Below are 19,518 nucleotides of genomic sequence, written 5' to 3'. Positions count from 1 at the left end.
TGGCTCACAGGAAATAGGAGCAAGTGATAATCCATGCACCGGTGTTATTAAGGTCTTAGAGACACTGAGGCCTTTAAGAATCAATTGTAAGGTCTTAAACAGTCAATCAATTGCAACTACTGAGCCAACTGCAGTAGAGAAGAATAGAACAATCCTTTTATCTTTGCTTTCCAAGTATACATTTTTCCCCCTTTCTTCCCTGTTTTTACTCAATTTACATTTAAGAGTGATTACTTAATTAATCCTGGAATCTAAAAGAAATCTTGGATGCCCCCCTCAAACCACTGGTATGTCACAGATGTCCACCATCACACATAAAGAATGATGCCCTCGAAGACTAAAATATCTGGTACAGACCATATGTATAGCAGCCATTAAACCAATACGTTCAACATCAGAATCCAGCTTTGCTTTCTGGTTAGCTTCAAACTCTTGTAACTCCCCTGCAGGGACTGCATGCAAAGAGAACAAGAACTGAACAGCTGAAAGCATAACTGAGGTCTCTGATTTAAGTTTCTTGTCAGGGTTATCTGAAGCAGTTGAAGAGATTGTTTGTGTTTGCTGTGCTGCCATCATGATGAAAGCAATAAACTGCAGCAGTGAAATAGCACCCAGGGCTGGCAGCAATGGGGTGTTAAATTGCTGCTCCCAAATCCCGTAGAGATCTCAGACTTAGCTTTGTGGAGTTGAACCGATGGCAACAACAAAAAAGCAGCAAATAACTTGGTTTCCGTGAAGTCAACTGCAAAACTCAGCTTCAGGGGAGCCCAAACTTGATCTTTTAGTTACAGTGATGACCATTTACAGAGCTCTGTTCACCTGTTTAAGTACAGAATAACCACACAAGATTTTTGGGCACTAATCTGGAAAGAAACCTACAAAGTATGCCTGCAGGTGGGAGTTTATTTCAGTAGCTGCACTTGGGAAGGTGGATAACCATCATCTTCAATGCCTTCAGACAGCAGACAGCTGCCCCTCCAGTGTTTTTGGAAAAATAACTATTCAGAATCTGTATTCAGTCTCAGTCTTGTTTATGTAGCTGAGAATTATCAGGTGTTACATTATAAGAGCCAGGCAGCAAGTTCTGTTCACAGTTGTCTCATGTTCTGATAATTGCAGCAAGTTCCAATCACTGGCAATGTCAAAAGTACTTTACAGATCTTCAGTGTTATTTGGTCAGCTCTCTAAATCCCACCCTCTGTGATCATTATCTTCAAGCGTCTCTTGTTTCTGTGCTCATCCTCATTCATCAGTGCTACTCACAAGTACCTAATCATGCCATGTCCTGCCTGCAGTCACCTTATGCCTAAAGCAAATAGCTTAGTACTTGCAAACCACCTCAAACTGCAATCAAATGAATTTAAACAGTGTAGCATCAGCCAACAAAGTGGCAAAATATACATAATTCATCCTTGGGAAAAGATTTTTTTTTTTGTGCTGTAGCATTATGCACATCTGCCTCAGTGTTACAGAGTGTTAAAGGCTTTATTATTATTATTATTATTATTTTTTGAGACATATAAGAGAACAAAGTAGATCCATCCCCCTACTTCACCTGATTAATTCTTGATTTTAGACTGAAGATATTGTTGATGTCAAATGGATACCGGTTGTAACTGTCAAGGACCAAATATCCACCTTGCTGTGCTAAAACAGAAATGAACAAAGTGTAGAGATAGGTGTTCATTTCTTACTCCTTGTATTAAAACAAACAACTCATCTCTGTTGAGAACATGATGGATGACTCTACACTGAATCCCAGGCAAGCAGCCTGGGATTGCATGTTACTCCTGTTCACCTCTATAAGAGATGTCACCTTCAGTTTGTCATATAGGTATAGCTCTGTATAGCTCAAAGCACTGTTCAGCATCATTATTATGATAATGTGATAGACCAAAATAAAAAAGTATGCACTGATTTCACAAAATACATTGATTTTAATCTTTTATAGTCCAAGCATATGGAACATTGAATATCACCAGAACATGTATTAAAATGCAAGACACCTGTTCTATTGTGAAGCATTCACATTAATACGAATGAAACATGTATCTTGACAGTAATACTAAATGCATCTGAAATAAAAAGCTATCTTGAAATAGATATTTAAACCAGTTATGTCTAAATAACCCATTTAGTAAACACACTTCCTCTCTTGCAAACAAATACATTGGAGGACTTGGTTTGTCATAGTAGGCTTGCATTAATTGAAAAAAAGTATATAGTGTTTTATATCTACATGCCACTCCCCAAAGGGAATGATAATCTCAGCTAATTTACCTCGTGATCAAAGGGATGTGCCTGTTCACTCTCTTCCTAACATGTGACAGTTCACCATCACTGCTTACCCAAAAGCGTAGGAGAGATCACACTATTTAGCAGTGAATACAGGTCTTGAACTACGGCAGTACCTGCTTCAGAGAAGGACTGGTAGCATTGTCACCCAGCAGATGTATTAGGTGAGAGCTTTACAAAGCTGCAGAACCAGATGGGATGCAGAGGCCAGGTCTTCCCTAATGCTGCCTTTGCTTCTGGTTGTTTCAGATTTCTCCTTCCTTGGGGTTCAGGGATGTGTTTCCTCTGTGTTGCAAACTCTGCAGGTGAATGAATCTATCGGACCATTTTGTTATCATCAACCACACAACAGAAGCTGTTCATCCGTCTGTAAAACTACTTGAGGCATCTATTCAAATTTTGCTCCTTTCCATCTTTTGCCTGAAGTAAATATTTTTGCTTGTAGCCTAGAAGCTACTTAGAGGTGGACTGTCTTCCACTTTGTTTATCACTTGAAACAGCACAGACTCCATTGCTTGGGGCTTTCAGGGACTGTTCTGATGGAGACCACAAGCAATCCTTCCTTCCTTCCCCTCATTTCTAAAGAGGAAACACCCTCAGTTATACACTATTTCTGAATGTAAGATCAGCTGTTTAGGCAAAATGCATAGTAGAATAATTTTGCAGAAGCAGTGTTAAGAAAACATGAAATTAATTCTCAGCTTTGATTTCAGGAACCTCTACAGGTCTTCCAGATGTGATTAAACATAATCTGTCTGTCCATGGCCCCTTTCCATATATGTTCAGTCCTCTTGCTTTTTGATAAGCACCCCTACAGCATGGCCTAGTAGATAGAGGAGTCCTGATTGAAACATTGTCTTGCCACTTCTGGGTGACAAGAGGAAGACTACTTCTCTGCTTCTGTTTTAGTGTAAGTCTCACTCCCAACAACACACCAAGTCAAACCATGTTACATTTTATTATGATAAAAAACCTTCACATTTTGTAATAAAATATATAATAAGAAACAGGCACCTTCTTTAATTTCAGATGAAATGGAGCATTTTATGTAAAAACATGGCTGCGAATCATAAAGACTTGATCTTAAGTCATGTCACCCAACGTTCATTACCAGCTAGTGAGCAAACATTTGAGCAATCTCACACCCCATTAACAATAATCTCAGCTATGCCTAATTCCCTTCATTTGTACATAATGCAAAAATCTTTTTCTAAATTGCTTTACAGCTGACAATTAATACTTTATCAATTACAGTTCTATGTATAGCTCTGGCTACCAGAAATCCCAGTGGTGGATACGCTACACAGTCTTGCCTGAGTTGCTTTAAAGTAACATCTTGAGGACTCTAGTCACGGTACTGAAGCATACAGAAGGTAAATTAGTATTTGCTAAATAGGATATTAAACAAACTTCATACATTGTGATAGGTGGCAAATAGCTAAAATAACATACATATAAAAAGCTAAACACATACTTAAATCAGAACCAGTGGTAGACTCACAAAAGTACAGATGGCTTGAGTTTAAAACATGGCTAAGATTTTACCCCACATTGTGGAGAAAAACCTGGGATATGATCATAGCAGTCAACATTTCTATAAGAAATACTAAAGCCACCTTTAATAATTGCATTGCAATAGGTAGTGGTAAGGGTGACGTTTAATTTTTTTTAATTGTTTTTTTTTTTTTTTTGGAACCTTGTTGTCCTGTGATAATGAAAAGGATGAACATGTTATGCATATTTTGGTCATTCTACATCATGTACTTACTGCAATGTGATTAGTGAACCTTCATTAACTGCTTGTTAAAATAACTGTCATTGGGATCTCCATCAACTACTGATTGTAACTCATTGTGGGGAAGAGCATATTTATACTTGATTGAATGCAGCAACACGTTCTAGTTAATGTAGGAAATGAAATGAAGAAGCTGATTTCCAGATGAAAAATCAAGGAGAATTTTTGAAATCTGGAACATAAATACTCAAATCAGACTTGTTATATTTGTCTGCTTTTGAAGGTGAAGAATTAGACTCCACTTATCCTTAAGTTATCCTGCCAGTTCTTGTAGTCCTGTATTTGCATTCTATTTCATAAACTGCTTTCTTGTTTTCTTAAAAGTATCAGGTCAGAACACTGCCTGCATAAAAACACAGAGTTTAGTGTGCAGGGAAAGCAAATTATAGACATGATGTTGTTTGATATTGTTATGTGAATAAAGCCTACGTATTAAAAAATGGAACATTCTGTAGTCTCTTTCAGATGCTGTGATTCTGGAACTACCTGTAGCACCAGAAGACTTTTATTTTTTTTCTTGGCAGGACTGTAATTTTTAAATTAGCAGTATCATATTAAGACTTTGATATTAAAGGTTAGAGTAGGATGTGTTGCTCTAAGACTTGGCTTAATGTTGAATGGATTCTCTTTCTATTACCTCAATACCATAACAACATTGAAACATCACTAGTGCAATTATTCACTATTACTGTGAAAGAAAAATACTCCCAGATGAAAGAAAGTAATTGTGGATCTCTCGGCAACTGTATGAAGCTTAGGTATCTTATCTCTAATGACACAAAACCAGGAAGATCAAAAAGTCATTGAATTACAAACCCCAACGATAGAAGTTGTATATTAGACATCCTATTGCACTACTCCAGCAGGTTTGTAAATCCACATGCCTCTCTCCTTTTGTAGTGAGCACCATGATTAAGTATAAATGGATTTTTTGTTTTCCCTATGCTATCTTTCTCCACATGGGCTGCACAGCAGAGATACCATATCCAGAAAATGAACCACTTCTGAATGCTTTTTCAGAGTGTCACTGCACTCACAGAGCGTCGATGGCTTCCATGGTTATTTTTTTTACCTTTATCTTTAGTTGGTTTGCCACTGTCCTGTCCAGGAGATGTTACCCTACTGGGTACTAGGGGGCAATGACCAGAGAAAGGTCCTGCTGAAGATTCTGTAGCAGTGTATTCTTCCTCTGTCCACCTATTAAAGAAATAGTAGCCTTCTTCAGGTGTCCATTTCTTGAGAGGATTCACTTCAGAGGTGGAAAGTCCCTGACTTTTTGTGTCTCTGGGAGATACAGTTTCTGCTGCTGGATGTAAAAATGGTGACAAACATAAGTGGCTGATGTTTTGGTCGAGATCATCGTTAGATGCTGGTGATGCTATAGGTGCATCAGAAGTTGTTTGTTTTCTTGACCTCAGTTTCTGGATTTCAAGATCCTGTTGCTCTTTCGGAAGGTTATCTAGCTGCTGAGCTTTCAGTATCAGAGATGTTCCAAAGGTTCCTTGCAGAGCGAAAATAAAGAACCTAATGAAAGAGGAAGAGAATGGATTGTCTTAGCAGTGGGTTCCTCCTATCATCTGCATCATATGACACAAATCGTGTTGCTAATTTTCCAGTACTCTAAAGGCATCTGATAGATACCTTATGACTTGTAGGTGGAAGTTGGCTCTTGGATGTTAATGCACCATGTAACAACACACTTACCTTGACCTCATTGAGTCAACTACAAGTAAATAAATGCTAAATGAATGTTAATAGAACTATTTGATTGCTGATCAGTGCAGGAAAGATACATAGAAGCTCACTGAGAGGTTCTGTATTTGTGGAGATTGAGATTATACTGCTGGAACAGACTAAAGAAGGGACCTTAATTTGATAGAAAACACATACACAAAAAAATTAAAAACATCGTCTTTGCTCAAGAAGCATTAAAAAATATGTCCAACTTGCCAATGCAGGACAGAGAACTTATATAAATATATATAGTGTGCAGTGAGTGACTACAAACCTTCGCTCCACGTCATGTCTGTCTTATCTGAAAAGCAAAGCCTTTTTCAGGCACCATTTCTAATAGGGTTTGACCTTTACCTACATAGCCTTTATAAATATTTAAAACAAACATGAAATTTGTTTTAATTTCTCTCTGAAATTGCATTAATAAAGGTGTCATCTTCACATCTTGCTGCTAAATATATGCATAAATAAGCATGACAACATTAAAAACACTAACAAGCTATACTGAACACAGAATGGGCTTTTAAAGGAATGGACTTCTCAGGTCTACCTGTGTAAACAGGAATGGAAAAACGTATATTTACTGTGCCCATGCTCAGGCTGGTCGGACCCAGGACTGGGAGCTGTGCTGTTGCTAGTTACAGCTGGGCAGCAGAGCACAACTACTGAGAACTCAAGGCCAACCACAGAGAAAGGAAGGAGAACTTCCCATTAACTTCCATCTTCCATCTCATAAACTGCTCTTGCTTGCTCCCACCCTTCCCTCAGCCTTGCAATGGGAGACAGCAACCTGTTGGGACTCTGGGCATTCCTTGCAATGTTCAGATGCAGATGCACACTGCAAAGTGCTGCCAGACAGTGCTTCGGGACAAGCATGTATGTAGGCAGGGTGTAAACAAGCCACATGGGCACCTGCAGTGTCTCAGAAATGTCAGCTAGTGCAGGAGGCAGTTGTAAAAGGAAGAACTAAGGACAGCAAGGATTTTAACAAAACCTCGTAGAAAAAAAAAACCAGAATCTCAAGGCTCCAACTGCTTTCTAAGGGAAATGAGGAACAGGGAGTGTGGTGAGATGAACTAGCTGAAACCCAGTTTTAAGTGCAGGACTATATTTAACAAAGGGTGGTTTCACCATTGCTATCATATGCTGACACAGCCAGAAACTGTCAGCCAGACACAGTAGCAGAAACTGGAGGCTGGGTATTCTTTGAATGAAGGACTCAGCAGAAAATAATCTGAGTTACCTACATGGTAGAACAGCATTTCGTCAACTTTGAAGATATCAAGATACAAATCCGTAAGCTCACTATTTTGTTGTGGTACCAACAATCTTCACCTTGATGAATTCCCAAGATGGAATTCTGAATTCTTAACCACATATTTGATGCAGCCCTGAGTAGAAAACTCAGGGTCAAAAATGACACTGGGAATGTGGGCTGAAAGGAAGAAAAAAATCTGGAAAAACAATGTTCTGCCTAGAAGACATGAGACCTCACTGAACCATGTGTTGTTTATTCTGAACTGAAGTTATATAATCTAACGTGAAATCACAAAGAAATCTCAACTGGGGCAATAAAAATAATTTGAAGAGAAATATTAGTTGGTCTTGAAAAATTACTTTTTAGACAAAGCTAAGGCTCAAATTACAATACTTAAAAGCATTTACAAAATCAGATGATGAAAATATTTTCCTGATTCTTTCAATGTCAGCATGCTGTACTACTTCATGACAATTAAGATGAGAATGAGACTAGCAAGTTAGTCAAACAGAATCATTTCTTTAATTGTTGAAGCAGAAATAAAATTTTAAAATTTTAAATTGTTTTAAATTTAAATTTTAAAATTGGTGCAAGTCAGACAAAGCATACCTGCTGAAAGAATGAATGAGGTATTAAGCACTGAAGTAGTAAGGTTACTACATACATATATGCGAACAGGATCATGTTTTTCAAACCAAATTTTCTCAGGAAGCTACCAGAACAATTATCTCTCCCCCAAATATCATTTAGTCTCAGTTAAGTTAAAGTTTAAGTCAACTTTAACTTAAACATACCTGATTGATCACAAAGAGTAAAACCAAGACTCCAGATGTAGAAAAGTATTTGATATAGAGGTGTTCTTAAATTTGGCTTAATAATACACTGTAATGTACCGAAGAAACAAGATATGTTTTGTAACTTTTAAATCATACAGGCGTATTTCAAAGACTAGCTTTCTGGTTTTGATCTGCTCTACTACATTGTGTTTTTCATAGCGAACATTTACATAAAGGATTTAAACTTTGAAACACCCCACAAAGAAAGTTTTTTTCTGATTGGAAAACAAAGGCAATATATGTATAGAGACTTAACTAGTGTTATATGACCAAATAAACTAATGATTCATGAACAGGAAAATTGAACCCAGACTTCCAGCCTGATCTCTGCACAACATACATGTATGTGCCTGACATATCTGTGTGCAGTTCTGGGCACCACAGTACAAGAAGGACATTGAACTGTTGGAGAGTGTCCAGAGGAGGGCGACAAAGATGGTGAAGGGCCTAGAGGGGAAGACTGAGGAGTGGCTGAGAGCACTGGGCCTGTTCAGCCTAGGGAAGAGGAGGCTGAGGGGGGACCTCATCGCAGTCTACAACTTCCTCCTGAGGGGGAGTGGAGTTGCAGGTGACCTATTCTCTGTAATCACCAGTGATAGGACCCGTGGAAACGGAATTAAGCTGAGGCAGGGGAAGTTTAGGCTGGACACCAGGAAGAGGTTCTTCACCGAGCGAGTGGTTGCACATTGGAACAGGCTCCCCAGGGATGTAGTCACTGCACCAAGCCTGTCTGGATTTAAGAAGTGATTGGACTGTGCACTTAGTCACATGGTCTAAACTTCTGGGTAGACCTGTGCGGTGCCAGGAGTTGGACTTGATGATCCTTATGGGTCCCTTCCAACTCGGGATATTCTGTGATTCTGATTGTTATTGTTATTTCCCTCAAACACCTACAAATTCCCCAAACGAAAACTGAGGAAAATGGTGCTTTGCACAAACCTTGGCAAGAGTGCGATGACTGGGGTGATAAGACAGAGTAAGTAGAAGGTGGGTTCTGAAAGCTGTTTCTCCATGATCCAGTAGGGGTTGGTGGGAGGGTTGCAGACCACGCAGACAGCATTGTAGATCAGAGAGAAGACGAAGTAAATCACCACACTCCCAATTATCGTGATCCAGTGGAACAATGTCTGTAAGCACCAAGAGTACAAAATAACTGAGGCCCTGACTCTGAATGCAGGACAGAAAGAATAACTAGAAAGGAGGTATCCAATGGATCCATATTACTGAAGAGTGCAGCTGGAGAAATACCTGGAAATTAACTTACAAACCAACAGTGACAGTGAATACAGTTCTTGAGGTAATATGTTCTGCTCATATACTGAAGTATGTAAAGGTTGTGTACTGCCCAGTCCAAAGGCACAGTAGGAGCAAATTTTGTTTCTGTGCTCATGAAGCTATTACCCTGAGGCTAATAATAAATTCTAACATATTGTGAAATCTCACTGCATGTACTACCCACAATTAAGGTAAATGATTCTGAAAGAAAACTCTATGGCTATATGGTATGTTATGTGCAGAAAAGAAAAAAGTTATGTGAATGGGACAGGCAAAACACATACCCATGTTTTAATTTCTAGAGCCTGGTGCAAGAGGATGGTCAGGAGGGAAATGGTATTGATGGGGTTTCCAAAGGAAAACACATCTATGTCGGAGTCCTTGTACATCTAGAAAACAGGCAGATAGACTGTGATGAACCTTGACTACTCAGAAGTGATTTTTTTTCTATTTTTTTAAAGCGGATTGGAGAATGAGAATATGAATGACCACCTTACTTACCAAATAGGGGACAAAGAAGCAAATAAGGCTCTGATAGAAGGCATCAAACATTGTAATAATGAACGTTGACAGCTTGTATATCTGTAGGAGTTTACAGATCACAGTCATCATGATGGCACACACATCTCTGATCTGTCCTGCAGACATATTTGTTGTTTGTTTTTCTTCTGCTCAGACTACTCATTATAGCTAACTAGCCTCTCTTCATGAACAAAAGCCCCTTGAACAGCTGATTTAGAACACTTAACTCAGAACAGGCATGAGTTACGTAAAGACAGTAAGATTTCTGGGAAGATTAGCCCACTAGCTAGGGATTGTAAAGCTCAATGTCACAAATGCCTCTGTCCATACCCAAAGGACCTCATTCCTCAAATTCTTTTTCAAACACAGATCTTCCTAGGGCTAACAGGGTTGGGAAAAATTATTTCTTTTAAGGTTCTTTTTTTTTTTTCTTTCAGTAAAAACAAACAAACAAATAAACAAAAAAACTTATCCAGAGACCTGTGATGCCACAGCTCTGGTGGAGGAGAAACGTTACAGGAGTGACAGAAGGGTGGGCTCCTGTGGTTTCACTGTAGACATAATGCCAAAGCAGCAAAAATGACTTCTTCAAAATGATAAAGAACATATATGTGAGGTTCAAGAGCTCCTTGAACCTGTGAGGTTCAAGAAAAGGGATGGAAAGTCCTGCAGAGAAATTTTGCACTGCTTTGAATAGATTTTTCAAAACGTGACTAAACATGATGTGAACAAAAACAATTAAACCTTCTTTTTGTGGACATCAGCAAACTAGAAACCATAAATAGGTCATTTGGTTTCAGGTGAGTCTGAAACTCTTCTCTTTCCTTCCTCCTCACAAACCCAAATACCGTGTGGTCTTACCAAGTGGTTACTTCAGCAGTTAAGACATACCTCTGAATTTTGCCCATTCTTGTACAACTCAGGCAAACCCAGAAGTGTTTCTGCAGAAACATCTCTATCCAGGATTCCAAAGACCAGAGGTGGCATTGAGGTGAAGAAAAGATTGAAAAAAATCATCTGCCAATAATCTATCATTGTGTTGCCTGAGAACCCACAGAAGAACTGGTACCAGAAGAGCAGGTTGACATAGCTCTGTGGGAGAAGCAAATACAAACATATTGCATGTTGTGTTACAGGCTGAACTGTTGTTCCCCATATGTGCAAAAGCACATCCCTCATGCTGATGTGATCTCTGTTTGGGTTGTGCAGGCTGTGGAGCCACACGTTTCCTGTGGCTTCTCCTTTATGTCCTCTTCCCTCCTTCACCACATCGTTCCCTATTATGAAAGCTGATGTGGACCCTTCAGTTTGGAATGCATAGATAGTTTGTGATTCTCTTAGTTTCATCTAATAAATTTCTGCAGTACATTGGTTATTAACACAGTTTCACAAGAATTCATTATTTTGGTTAAAGGTACTTTCAGTAGACACCTCGGCATGTTGTTCCGTAAAGCAGTATATCTTAAGGGACTGCTTCCCACTGATCTACTGTGATACAGCTGCATAAAAACTGTTAGGTTACTTTAAGAAAATATAACAGAATAAGTAAACAAATTGTTCACAGCTCTGAGCAGCAGATTTTTAAAATCCTTTTACAGGTTTGCTGTCAGTGTGGAATCAAAGGCCTCCTGCTCCCTAATGGTACCAGGGAGATAATAGAACAGCAGCATCCCAGTCTGGAGAGCTATTTCATACTGCAAATAAATATTCTTTGAACTCTGAAAGGATGCCGGTTAGTAAAAAGAAAAAGAAAAGTTTCAATTTCTATTACAAATGTTAACATGGATAAGATATAATCCTTATTCAAAATTATATAAAAATATAGAATACGGATACTTTGAATTCTAAGTAAATAGTCTTCCATGCTCTGAGTATATTTCACGTCAAATTGACTTGTTTGCACAGTCTTGCAGAGACTAGTGCTATCAGTTTTATCCACTTTATGTTATTCTTCAATGCATATGCTCATTTGCATATACATTACATTTTTAATACAAACGCCAGATATGACTGCATCATTGATTGCAAGTGGCTTCTATCAAATTAAATGCAGAAAAGCAGGCTTCACTGACAACCATTTCTTTGTGTGGAGTTGTATTCTGTATTCTAGCACTAATATTCTGATGCTCCTAATGCAAATTTTATTTTGAGACTCATGGGTATTATTAACAAAGTTTCTAGAACTACCATATAAAAAGTTACTAAACCTTCAGTCCCTTTTCCCTCCAGGATAATGCTATTTCAAAAGATGTTTAGATCCCATATTTTCCTCAATGCTTTATGCAGTGCTTACTAAGGAGGTAGCAAACTTGCAAAGTGCAGAAACAGGAACTGCAGTTTCATAAAAAAGTAAGAGAGCATAAGGAACAAAACTCAGAAAAAAAACCAACTGTCCTGTTTATAGCTCTTGCTAGGATGAAAGCTTCCATAATTTTAATCATCTTACCACATTTTTGTAGAAAAAGTATATCACCATCTTTGCCAGGCGAGTGTAACACCAATGTCCGTGGACAAGAAGTAGTTTTTTGAGATGCTTAAATCGGGATACTGCAAAGTCACTAGCCATCACAGCCTTCAGTAAAAAGAACACAAGTTACTTTACAATTTCTTTTTCCCCACTTAGTATGATGGAATTTGAACATGGACATTGAAACAATTTTCTACTATTGCATATTGTAGGGAAAAAAAAAAAGAATCTTTCTACAGTGGACAGACATCTTTTTCCATACTTATGAGCAAACACTCATTTGTCCACGCATGCTAATTGATGGGTCAAACACTCCCTTTTGGATGGTCCCCTAATTATGGACTGCATATTCTTTTATGACAGTGATGATGCCAACCGGCCTCTTTAAGTTGATACTCAGGCTATACAGCTGCTGTGAAACTTACAAAGCAGAAAGAAATCATGTGACAAAAGAGGAGTGGAACTAAACTGAAATGATACCTGCATGCCTTCTTGGCCAGATATTCCAATCCCAACATCAGCTGCTTGAATCATACTTACATCATTTGCACCATCACCTAGAAAGCATAAGACAGAAATGAACAATAAAGACGCAAGAAAGGGTGGTTAACATGCTTATACTAGTACTTAAAAAAATAAAAAACATGCAGCTGTGCTGTTAAGCATGGGCTATTCTGCTGTACCATGCATCTCAGTTAGGGTAACTGATAGTCAGCATCGAACAACCATGACCTCTAGGCTCTGATTTTGGTAGGAACATCCTCCTTCTCAGAAGACCTGGATCCACCACTAAGCCTGATATTGGATTCAGTTGGCTGGTGGCATAGACACCCTGACACTATCCGCATCTGCACTATTTTGTACATTTCTGCTTGGTCAGCCTCATATGCTCAACAACATGCTTTGCAGTACCCTACTTCACTGAACTCTCCGAATTATATGATAAATTTTATTGCAATTGACAATGTAGCAATCCAATTTTAGGAGTTATTCTGCTCCTTTCAACTTTTAGCAATATGTTGAATAAATAACAAAATTTCCATGGAAAGAACCATCATGGTTGCCTGCAACACGGAGATTCTGAACTAGGTTAACTGGTAAAGCAAAAGAAATGAAGCAGAAGGCTGTGAGTTTATGTTTTCAACTCTGAGGCAAAGCAAGAAATTTAATGCATCAGACTCTTCCTTTTCTGATATGCCTTGTTTGGTCCAGATAAACGTATTTTTTAGTTTTAAGTAACAAAAATCAATTCTGCAAGGATTTTACTGGGATCACTTAACAACAGTGAGCTGGAAACTCAAAGCATTTCACAGTATTTGGAGGGAAAAAGCAAAGGAGCTGGTGCTTAATGCTGCTCTGGGGATAACTCTGGTTCTACCCGTTGGGAAAATCTGACAGGAAAAGGGCTTATGAAAACACAGAACAGTAACTACTATCGACTGCTTTCCTTCCCTAAGTGAGGGGATTCTAGAGGGAACATGTACATGTGTTTGTACTTGTGTGCTTGAAAGGGACTACTGGGAGATACTGAATGTGGAGCATCTTCATCTTATTTAAATGGGGGGGGGGGGGCAGATTTGCTCACTGAAAGCTGAAGGAGGACTTTCATATGGTTGTTGGTTAGGAAAGACTATTCAATACTAGTTTTTCACTGTATGTATCTAAGAGGAGGTGCAATAAATAGCTCATACAATGTATATATTCCATACATTTTTAAAACTCAGATTGAAAGAGCCTGCTGCCTATTTCTCCTGTAAAATTCAAAAGAGAGGTACCTATCGACAGGGTCATCACTTTTAGCTGCCTCCGAATGAGCTTGACCACCATGCTCTTCTGGAGGGGGGTGGAACGGCAGCACAGCACTGAGCGGCAGTGCCTCGTCAGCTCCAGGAATTTCTCCTCCAGGCCCCCCTGGAAGATGACACTCAGTGTCCTGCCATCAATCACCAGTCCAAATTCAGGACTGGGCTCCTCAGAGGCTGGTGAAGATGTTGGGATAAAGTCAAAAAATTTCCTCTGTGGTTTTTCAACCTCGTAATTCTTTCTCACTTCTTCCAAGGTTAAATTCAAGAGTGATTCACAAGTTTCCTGTGAGAAAACAGAAGTGGTTCTAGAAATAGTTATCTCCATCTCCCTTTGCAGCACAGCACCTTACAAAGCGTGTGTTTGTATAATCATGCAAGTGGGTTGAAGCCTATCAGATGAACATTGGGGAAAACTGACTGAGAAAGGCACTAATTCGTCAGACTGGAGATTATTTCAATGACAACATCAAATCCTTCAGTGAAAACAACGCACATTTTATCAGCTAGTTAACTGCATTAAGAAATTATTTCAAAGGAAAAAAAAAAAGCCTCACTTCAGGAGGATATACTTGTATTTGCAGTGCTAAAAGATCAGAAGGGAAAAAAGAAACAAAACTTTTTTTGCTAAAGTACATTAAAAAAAACTACCTCTGGTATGAATGATGTGAGATATTACAGCCTTTGTTTCCCTTGGAAATAAATTACAGTAGAGAAACAAGAGGTTCAGATTTCCAAAATTAGTAACTTTGAGAGTTTGGCCTTTTCTAGGTCATGTGTGTGTCACAGGGACATAACTAAAGCTTCATATTGCCCAGCGCAGTGCTTCAAGCACACACTAAACCTTTCCTTATTAGCAAATTTGCCTCATTTTGGATGAAAGTAACCTTAATATCACACAGAGATTTGAGAGTGGCACTTTTACCTCTCCCATACAGATCTCCTAAATCGGCACACCACTATCAAACAAAACCCAGAATGATCTAAAAGTTATTTTGCTGCCTGTTCGTACTAAAAGTCCTCTTTCTGTAGCATGGCACTGAATACCTGAGGAGCTAATCACTCCTTTTTCTACCTTTTCTGTCAGCCTTATTGAGTGATGATTCAGTTCTGAAATGTTATTTTCACTTTATGTTGCATAAGGTACATGTGTAGGATGTTTGGAAGATTTAAATTACACTTCAGTGGGAGGTTCTGGAATCAAATGTACCTCTGACACCTAATAGAAAGCTGCATCAAGCCTGCACACTGAAAACCTCCAAAAAATATTGAAGCAGCAATATCTTTCTGTGAACAAAACAAAAATTGTATTGGAAATTCCAGGCTTGCATTTTTGAATAAATCTCTCCAGACTATGTACTTGTGTTGTCTCTTTCTGGAAGGTTCATGATTTCCAGCATTTCAATAAGCTGCTCGGCTCAGGAGTGGAAAGAGTCCTTTCCCACTGAAGCCAGCCACCATAGTTCCCTAACTGCTGCCCTTACAATTGTTTCCTCCTGTTTTTGAGCTTCATCTCCTCCTCAGCGCTGGAAGATGTTGGATAAAAATATTGGGGATGGAAGAAAAGATTGCGATTTCTTAATACAGTGCTGAAAATTGAGTTGGACAGCAAAATGAAAAACAGGTAAAGACACTAAAATATTTCAGTGACTTGAATTAAGAACTGTACCATGCTCAATACGTGGCCACGAGTGAAGATGAATAACTAACAGAAAGCAAACTTAACCATAGGTGCAAAGAAACACTGTGGTATTTCCCACCTGGATCCACTTTGTTAGCTATTAACCTTTATTAACCCTCTGTCAAAGGCTTTATCCTTCAATGGATATTTAGTTTAAGGGTTAACTTTGTCAAAATTAATGGGCTTTTGTGAAAGGATAAACCCTTTGTATTATTTGTTTTCCCTCACTGCAGCCACTTGGGGACTCTTCACAACCAGCGTCCTTGGCTTCACCTTGAAAGGGAGGGAGCTAAACGGCATTGAAATATAAAGCTAATGCCCACCAAATGACATGCATTCACAGAAGCACCTATATACATGCTGTGTGCACCTAAGTCCAGACTGACGGCCACATAGGGTGCTGTAGGTGAGCATGTATGCCTGTGTTTCCTGGAGTCAGGGTAGTCCTGCCTGTAGCATCACTTCTCTAACAGGAACCATCTTCTAATTTCCATCCTAAATATACTCATTCTGCCTCCCATTAAAGCAGATATGCGTATCAAATGAAATTACACATCGAAGCAAGGAACGTATTCCTTGCTGAATTCCATATCATCTGTGCATGTTTCCCTATTTCCCTATTAAAAGACAGAGACATTTGCATAGCATATTATTCCTGTTTGGAGAGCTACTAGCTGCAGACAAAAGAAGCTAGAAAGTAGGCCATCTGACTGCTCTATACCACTGCCTATTGAAAGAAAAACAGTCAGTATTTTAACATTACTTAATTAATCCTCACAATAGTTTTATAGAGAAAGACAAGCTTGTAATGGGGAGAAAAATGGAGGCAACTGAGACAAGTGACTTGCCTAGTCCCAGAAAGAGGGCCAGCCTTCCCCCCTCAACCTCCCAACTACCTACAGAAAGGGCCTTCTCATGACAGCTCCCCCATTACTGCTGAGTACAGGTCACAGGTGTACACTGCAAAAAGAGAACAGAGCAGCACCCTTGTGACCTCAGGGCCACTTGGGGCTGTACAGTAAGATGGCACTGACAACAAAACAAAAAAGAGGACAGCTCAGCTGACGTTTTGGACATGAGAAATGGTCAGGTATGTTGACTTCTTTCAAATGCATTGAGCTGTGATGCCCGAACTTGCACTGCCCTAAAACTGTCTCATAAAGTCATCTGTGCTACCAGGATGTCTGGAGCAATGCTACGTGAAGCAGTTTGCTACAGCGGACATTCCACTTCCTGAGAGCAAGGCATGGTTTCTCTGGCACCATGTTGCTTCACAATCTGCAAAAGCCAATGTTGCTTTTTTAAAACTTTTTTGCTTTCGCCATCCTTAATGGCATTTACCTTCTTTGAAAGTTTGTTTCTCCCGTCTGTTCAGATGGTTTCAAGAATAGCCATGGACTACACCACAGATTGTTCACTGAATTTTGTGAGTCATAGGAGCTGACAAAGATGCCCCTCAAGTGATTATTTTCATTTTGGAGTATGTTTGCTTTATTTACTACCTGACCTTCTTGTTGCCTACAGAAATTCAGGGAATATCTGTGCACATCTACCACTATGTAGGCCACTATGGAGTGTCAAGAATGTGACTGCATTTTTAACGAGCCCACAGGAGCTATATTTAGGTTTCTGAGAAGGTGAAATGCTGCTTACACAAAACGACACCAGGTTAAATTGTTCACACTAATACATTTCTGATTGAGCCTAATCCTATTTGGGAACATGCAACTAGAAAGTTCTGAATTTAATTAAATCTACACCTGCATTTTATTCCAGACTGACTCATATAATACTTTCCAAATGTCTTCCTACAGATATCACCTGGATTTACAATACCGTATCACACCAACTGAAATTTCCATTGCAAGTGAAAAAGCCAAATACCAATATTATTAAGGAATCAGGCATATAAATTGCATATTATCTTTTTGCTAAAGCTCATTAGTAAGGTCATTAAAAAAAAAAAAAGTTTATTTTTATGTGGAAACTTGTATTCTAATTGAATAAAATTCTACATAACTGTCTTGTGTTCAAATTCATCCTGTTACATGTGGTCTAAAGAATTTATGGCCTAATGTTGCTATGTGGAAGTTTGGTTAGCTGTGTCTTGTGGTGAATACAACCTAAAGCAAATCAGTGTCAAGCTGAAAGCTGTGAAGAAAGGGAAAGATGGAAAATTCTGTGCATCCCCCTGTACTCACCTTATTTTCTGTGTTTATGGTGAAGACAGTGTCCCTTTGGTTCAGGAGCTTACAGGAATATGCAATGTTAACTGCTGTTTCCTGTTTGTCTCCTGTCAACACCCAGATCTGTATCCCAGCTTCTCGAAGAGCTGCAATAGTGTCAGGCACTCCATCTTGCAGCCGATCTTCAATCCCTGTTGCCCCTGGGTAAACAGGAAAAGACAACGTGAACTAGTTTTCTTTCATTTGGAAATATTTGGAAATCATCTTGCCAATTTTATTTATTTATTTATTTTTTAAGAAAAGGTCTTTGACTTCCAGTCATGAGCTTATCAAGGTATTGATGAAGTATTGACAAGGTATTGTCCAGCAGATAAACACACGGGCACAAAATCTGCATTTGGATTAAGACCGAAATCTGTTGTCAATCAAATTCTGACTCTTTGTTTTCCTTGATGCTAGAACAATGCATTTCATTTCTTCCTAATAATCTAAAATGACAATGTACTGGCAGAGGAATTATACCATATGCATTTTTAAAGTACTGCATCAAGTCCCATCAAAGCAACCAGAAAAGATGAACTTTGACTATTTCAATGAATGCTATCGTATTGCCAAGTTAGATGCTTGGCAAAACTCATCAAAAGGAGAAGAAAACATACAGGAAACATTCTTTTTTAAAATGTGCCAACTTAAAAACAGATGGACGTAAGTCACCACCCAAATATTATAATACTCTTTATCTCTTCCACTAGAGGTCAGTTTGAAGATGCTGTAAATGTGGTACATTAGAGATAGATATTAATTTTAGCTAAAATAACAGTTTTTGTGAAATGAAGTGTGAATGCACACAGTGCCTTAAGAGTTGGCAAAGATAACATTCTAACAAGATCTATGTTATTTCTTATATGCTTGTGCTTATGGTATTTACTGTTATTACTCTAATTTTTTAAATCATTGCATAGATTATGAGAAACCATAACGCTAATAGCTTGCAATCATAGAAATTCAGGATAACAAAATATGGGCACAGATTGTATTCACAGAAAGATGAGAACAGGATGAATCTGAGAAACAAAGTCTTAAATAGCAAAACATTTCAAAACAAAATAGAAAAGAAAGCCCTGAAGCCCTCTGTAATTTAACAGAATAGTATTGTTAGATACTATGGTGATGGATGATGTGCAAATACCAAAGAGGTAAGTTTTAATACGAAATATCAACCTTTTACAAAATACAGAAAGCAAACATGACAGTGTAACAGGAGCAGGAATTCACTAGCAAGAAAGAGGACAACAATTGTAGTTACTGCTTTTTATAATACAGTTCTATAACAGAAATTCCCTTGGAATTTGTGCTCAAAATTGAAGTGAAAATATATTGTTTTATGGGTTTGTCTAAGGACACAGATATGTGACTGAATAATGGGAACTTCATTATCTACCATGTCAGCTGAGCTGCAGTTAACAGCTGATGCACATGTTCTTTGCTCATGGCACATGAAAGTTTTGATACACTTTTTCAAAGTTACTGCTGCTCAAATTGCACTATAAATTGTTTAAGCACCATCATTGGACTGTGTACACTTGCCCTGAGATTTTCAAACCTCAGAGGAAGCCTTTTTGATATAATTTAATATAAGCTGTTTATCTGATTGCCAAGAATATCAC

General features: G+C 38.5%; 1 protein-coding gene across 2 annotated transcripts in view; it reads right to left on the bottom strand.

Moving 5' to 3' along the window:
- Positions 1-3,229: 3,229 nt before the first annotated feature.
- The window catches only part of ATP10B (ATPase phospholipid transporting 10B (putative)), a 54,777-nt gene continuing 38,488 nt past the window's right edge, over positions 3,230-19,518 (bottom strand). For both annotated transcript variants that reach the window (XM_068698141.1, XM_068698142.1), the window contains 9 exons: positions 17,867-18,051; positions 13,958-14,270; positions 12,663-12,739; positions 12,162-12,287; positions 10,607-10,807; positions 9,695-9,775; positions 9,478-9,582; positions 8,858-9,045; positions 3,230-5,614 (listed from right to left, as the gene is read on the bottom strand). In XM_068698141.1, coding sequence (XP_068554242.1) covers positions 5,107-5,614; positions 8,858-9,045; positions 9,478-9,582; positions 9,695-9,775; positions 10,607-10,807; positions 12,162-12,287; positions 12,663-12,739; positions 13,958-14,270; positions 17,867-18,051 — 1,784 coding nt within the window. In that variant the 3' untranslated portion in view covers positions 3,230-5,106. The remainder of the gene's footprint in view (positions 5,615-8,857; positions 9,046-9,477; positions 9,583-9,694; positions 9,776-10,606; positions 10,808-12,161; positions 12,288-12,662; positions 12,740-13,957; positions 14,271-17,866; positions 18,052-19,518) is intronic.

This window comes from Anas acuta, chromosome 14 (genome assembly GCF_963932015.1).
Source record: "Anas acuta chromosome 14, bAnaAcu1.1, whole genome shotgun sequence".
Classification (NCBI taxonomy): Eukaryota; Metazoa; Chordata; class Aves; order Anseriformes; family Anatidae; genus Anas; species Anas acuta.
Note: the sequence above shows the minus strand (reverse complement) of the source record. Positions and strands in the feature narration are given on the sequence as shown.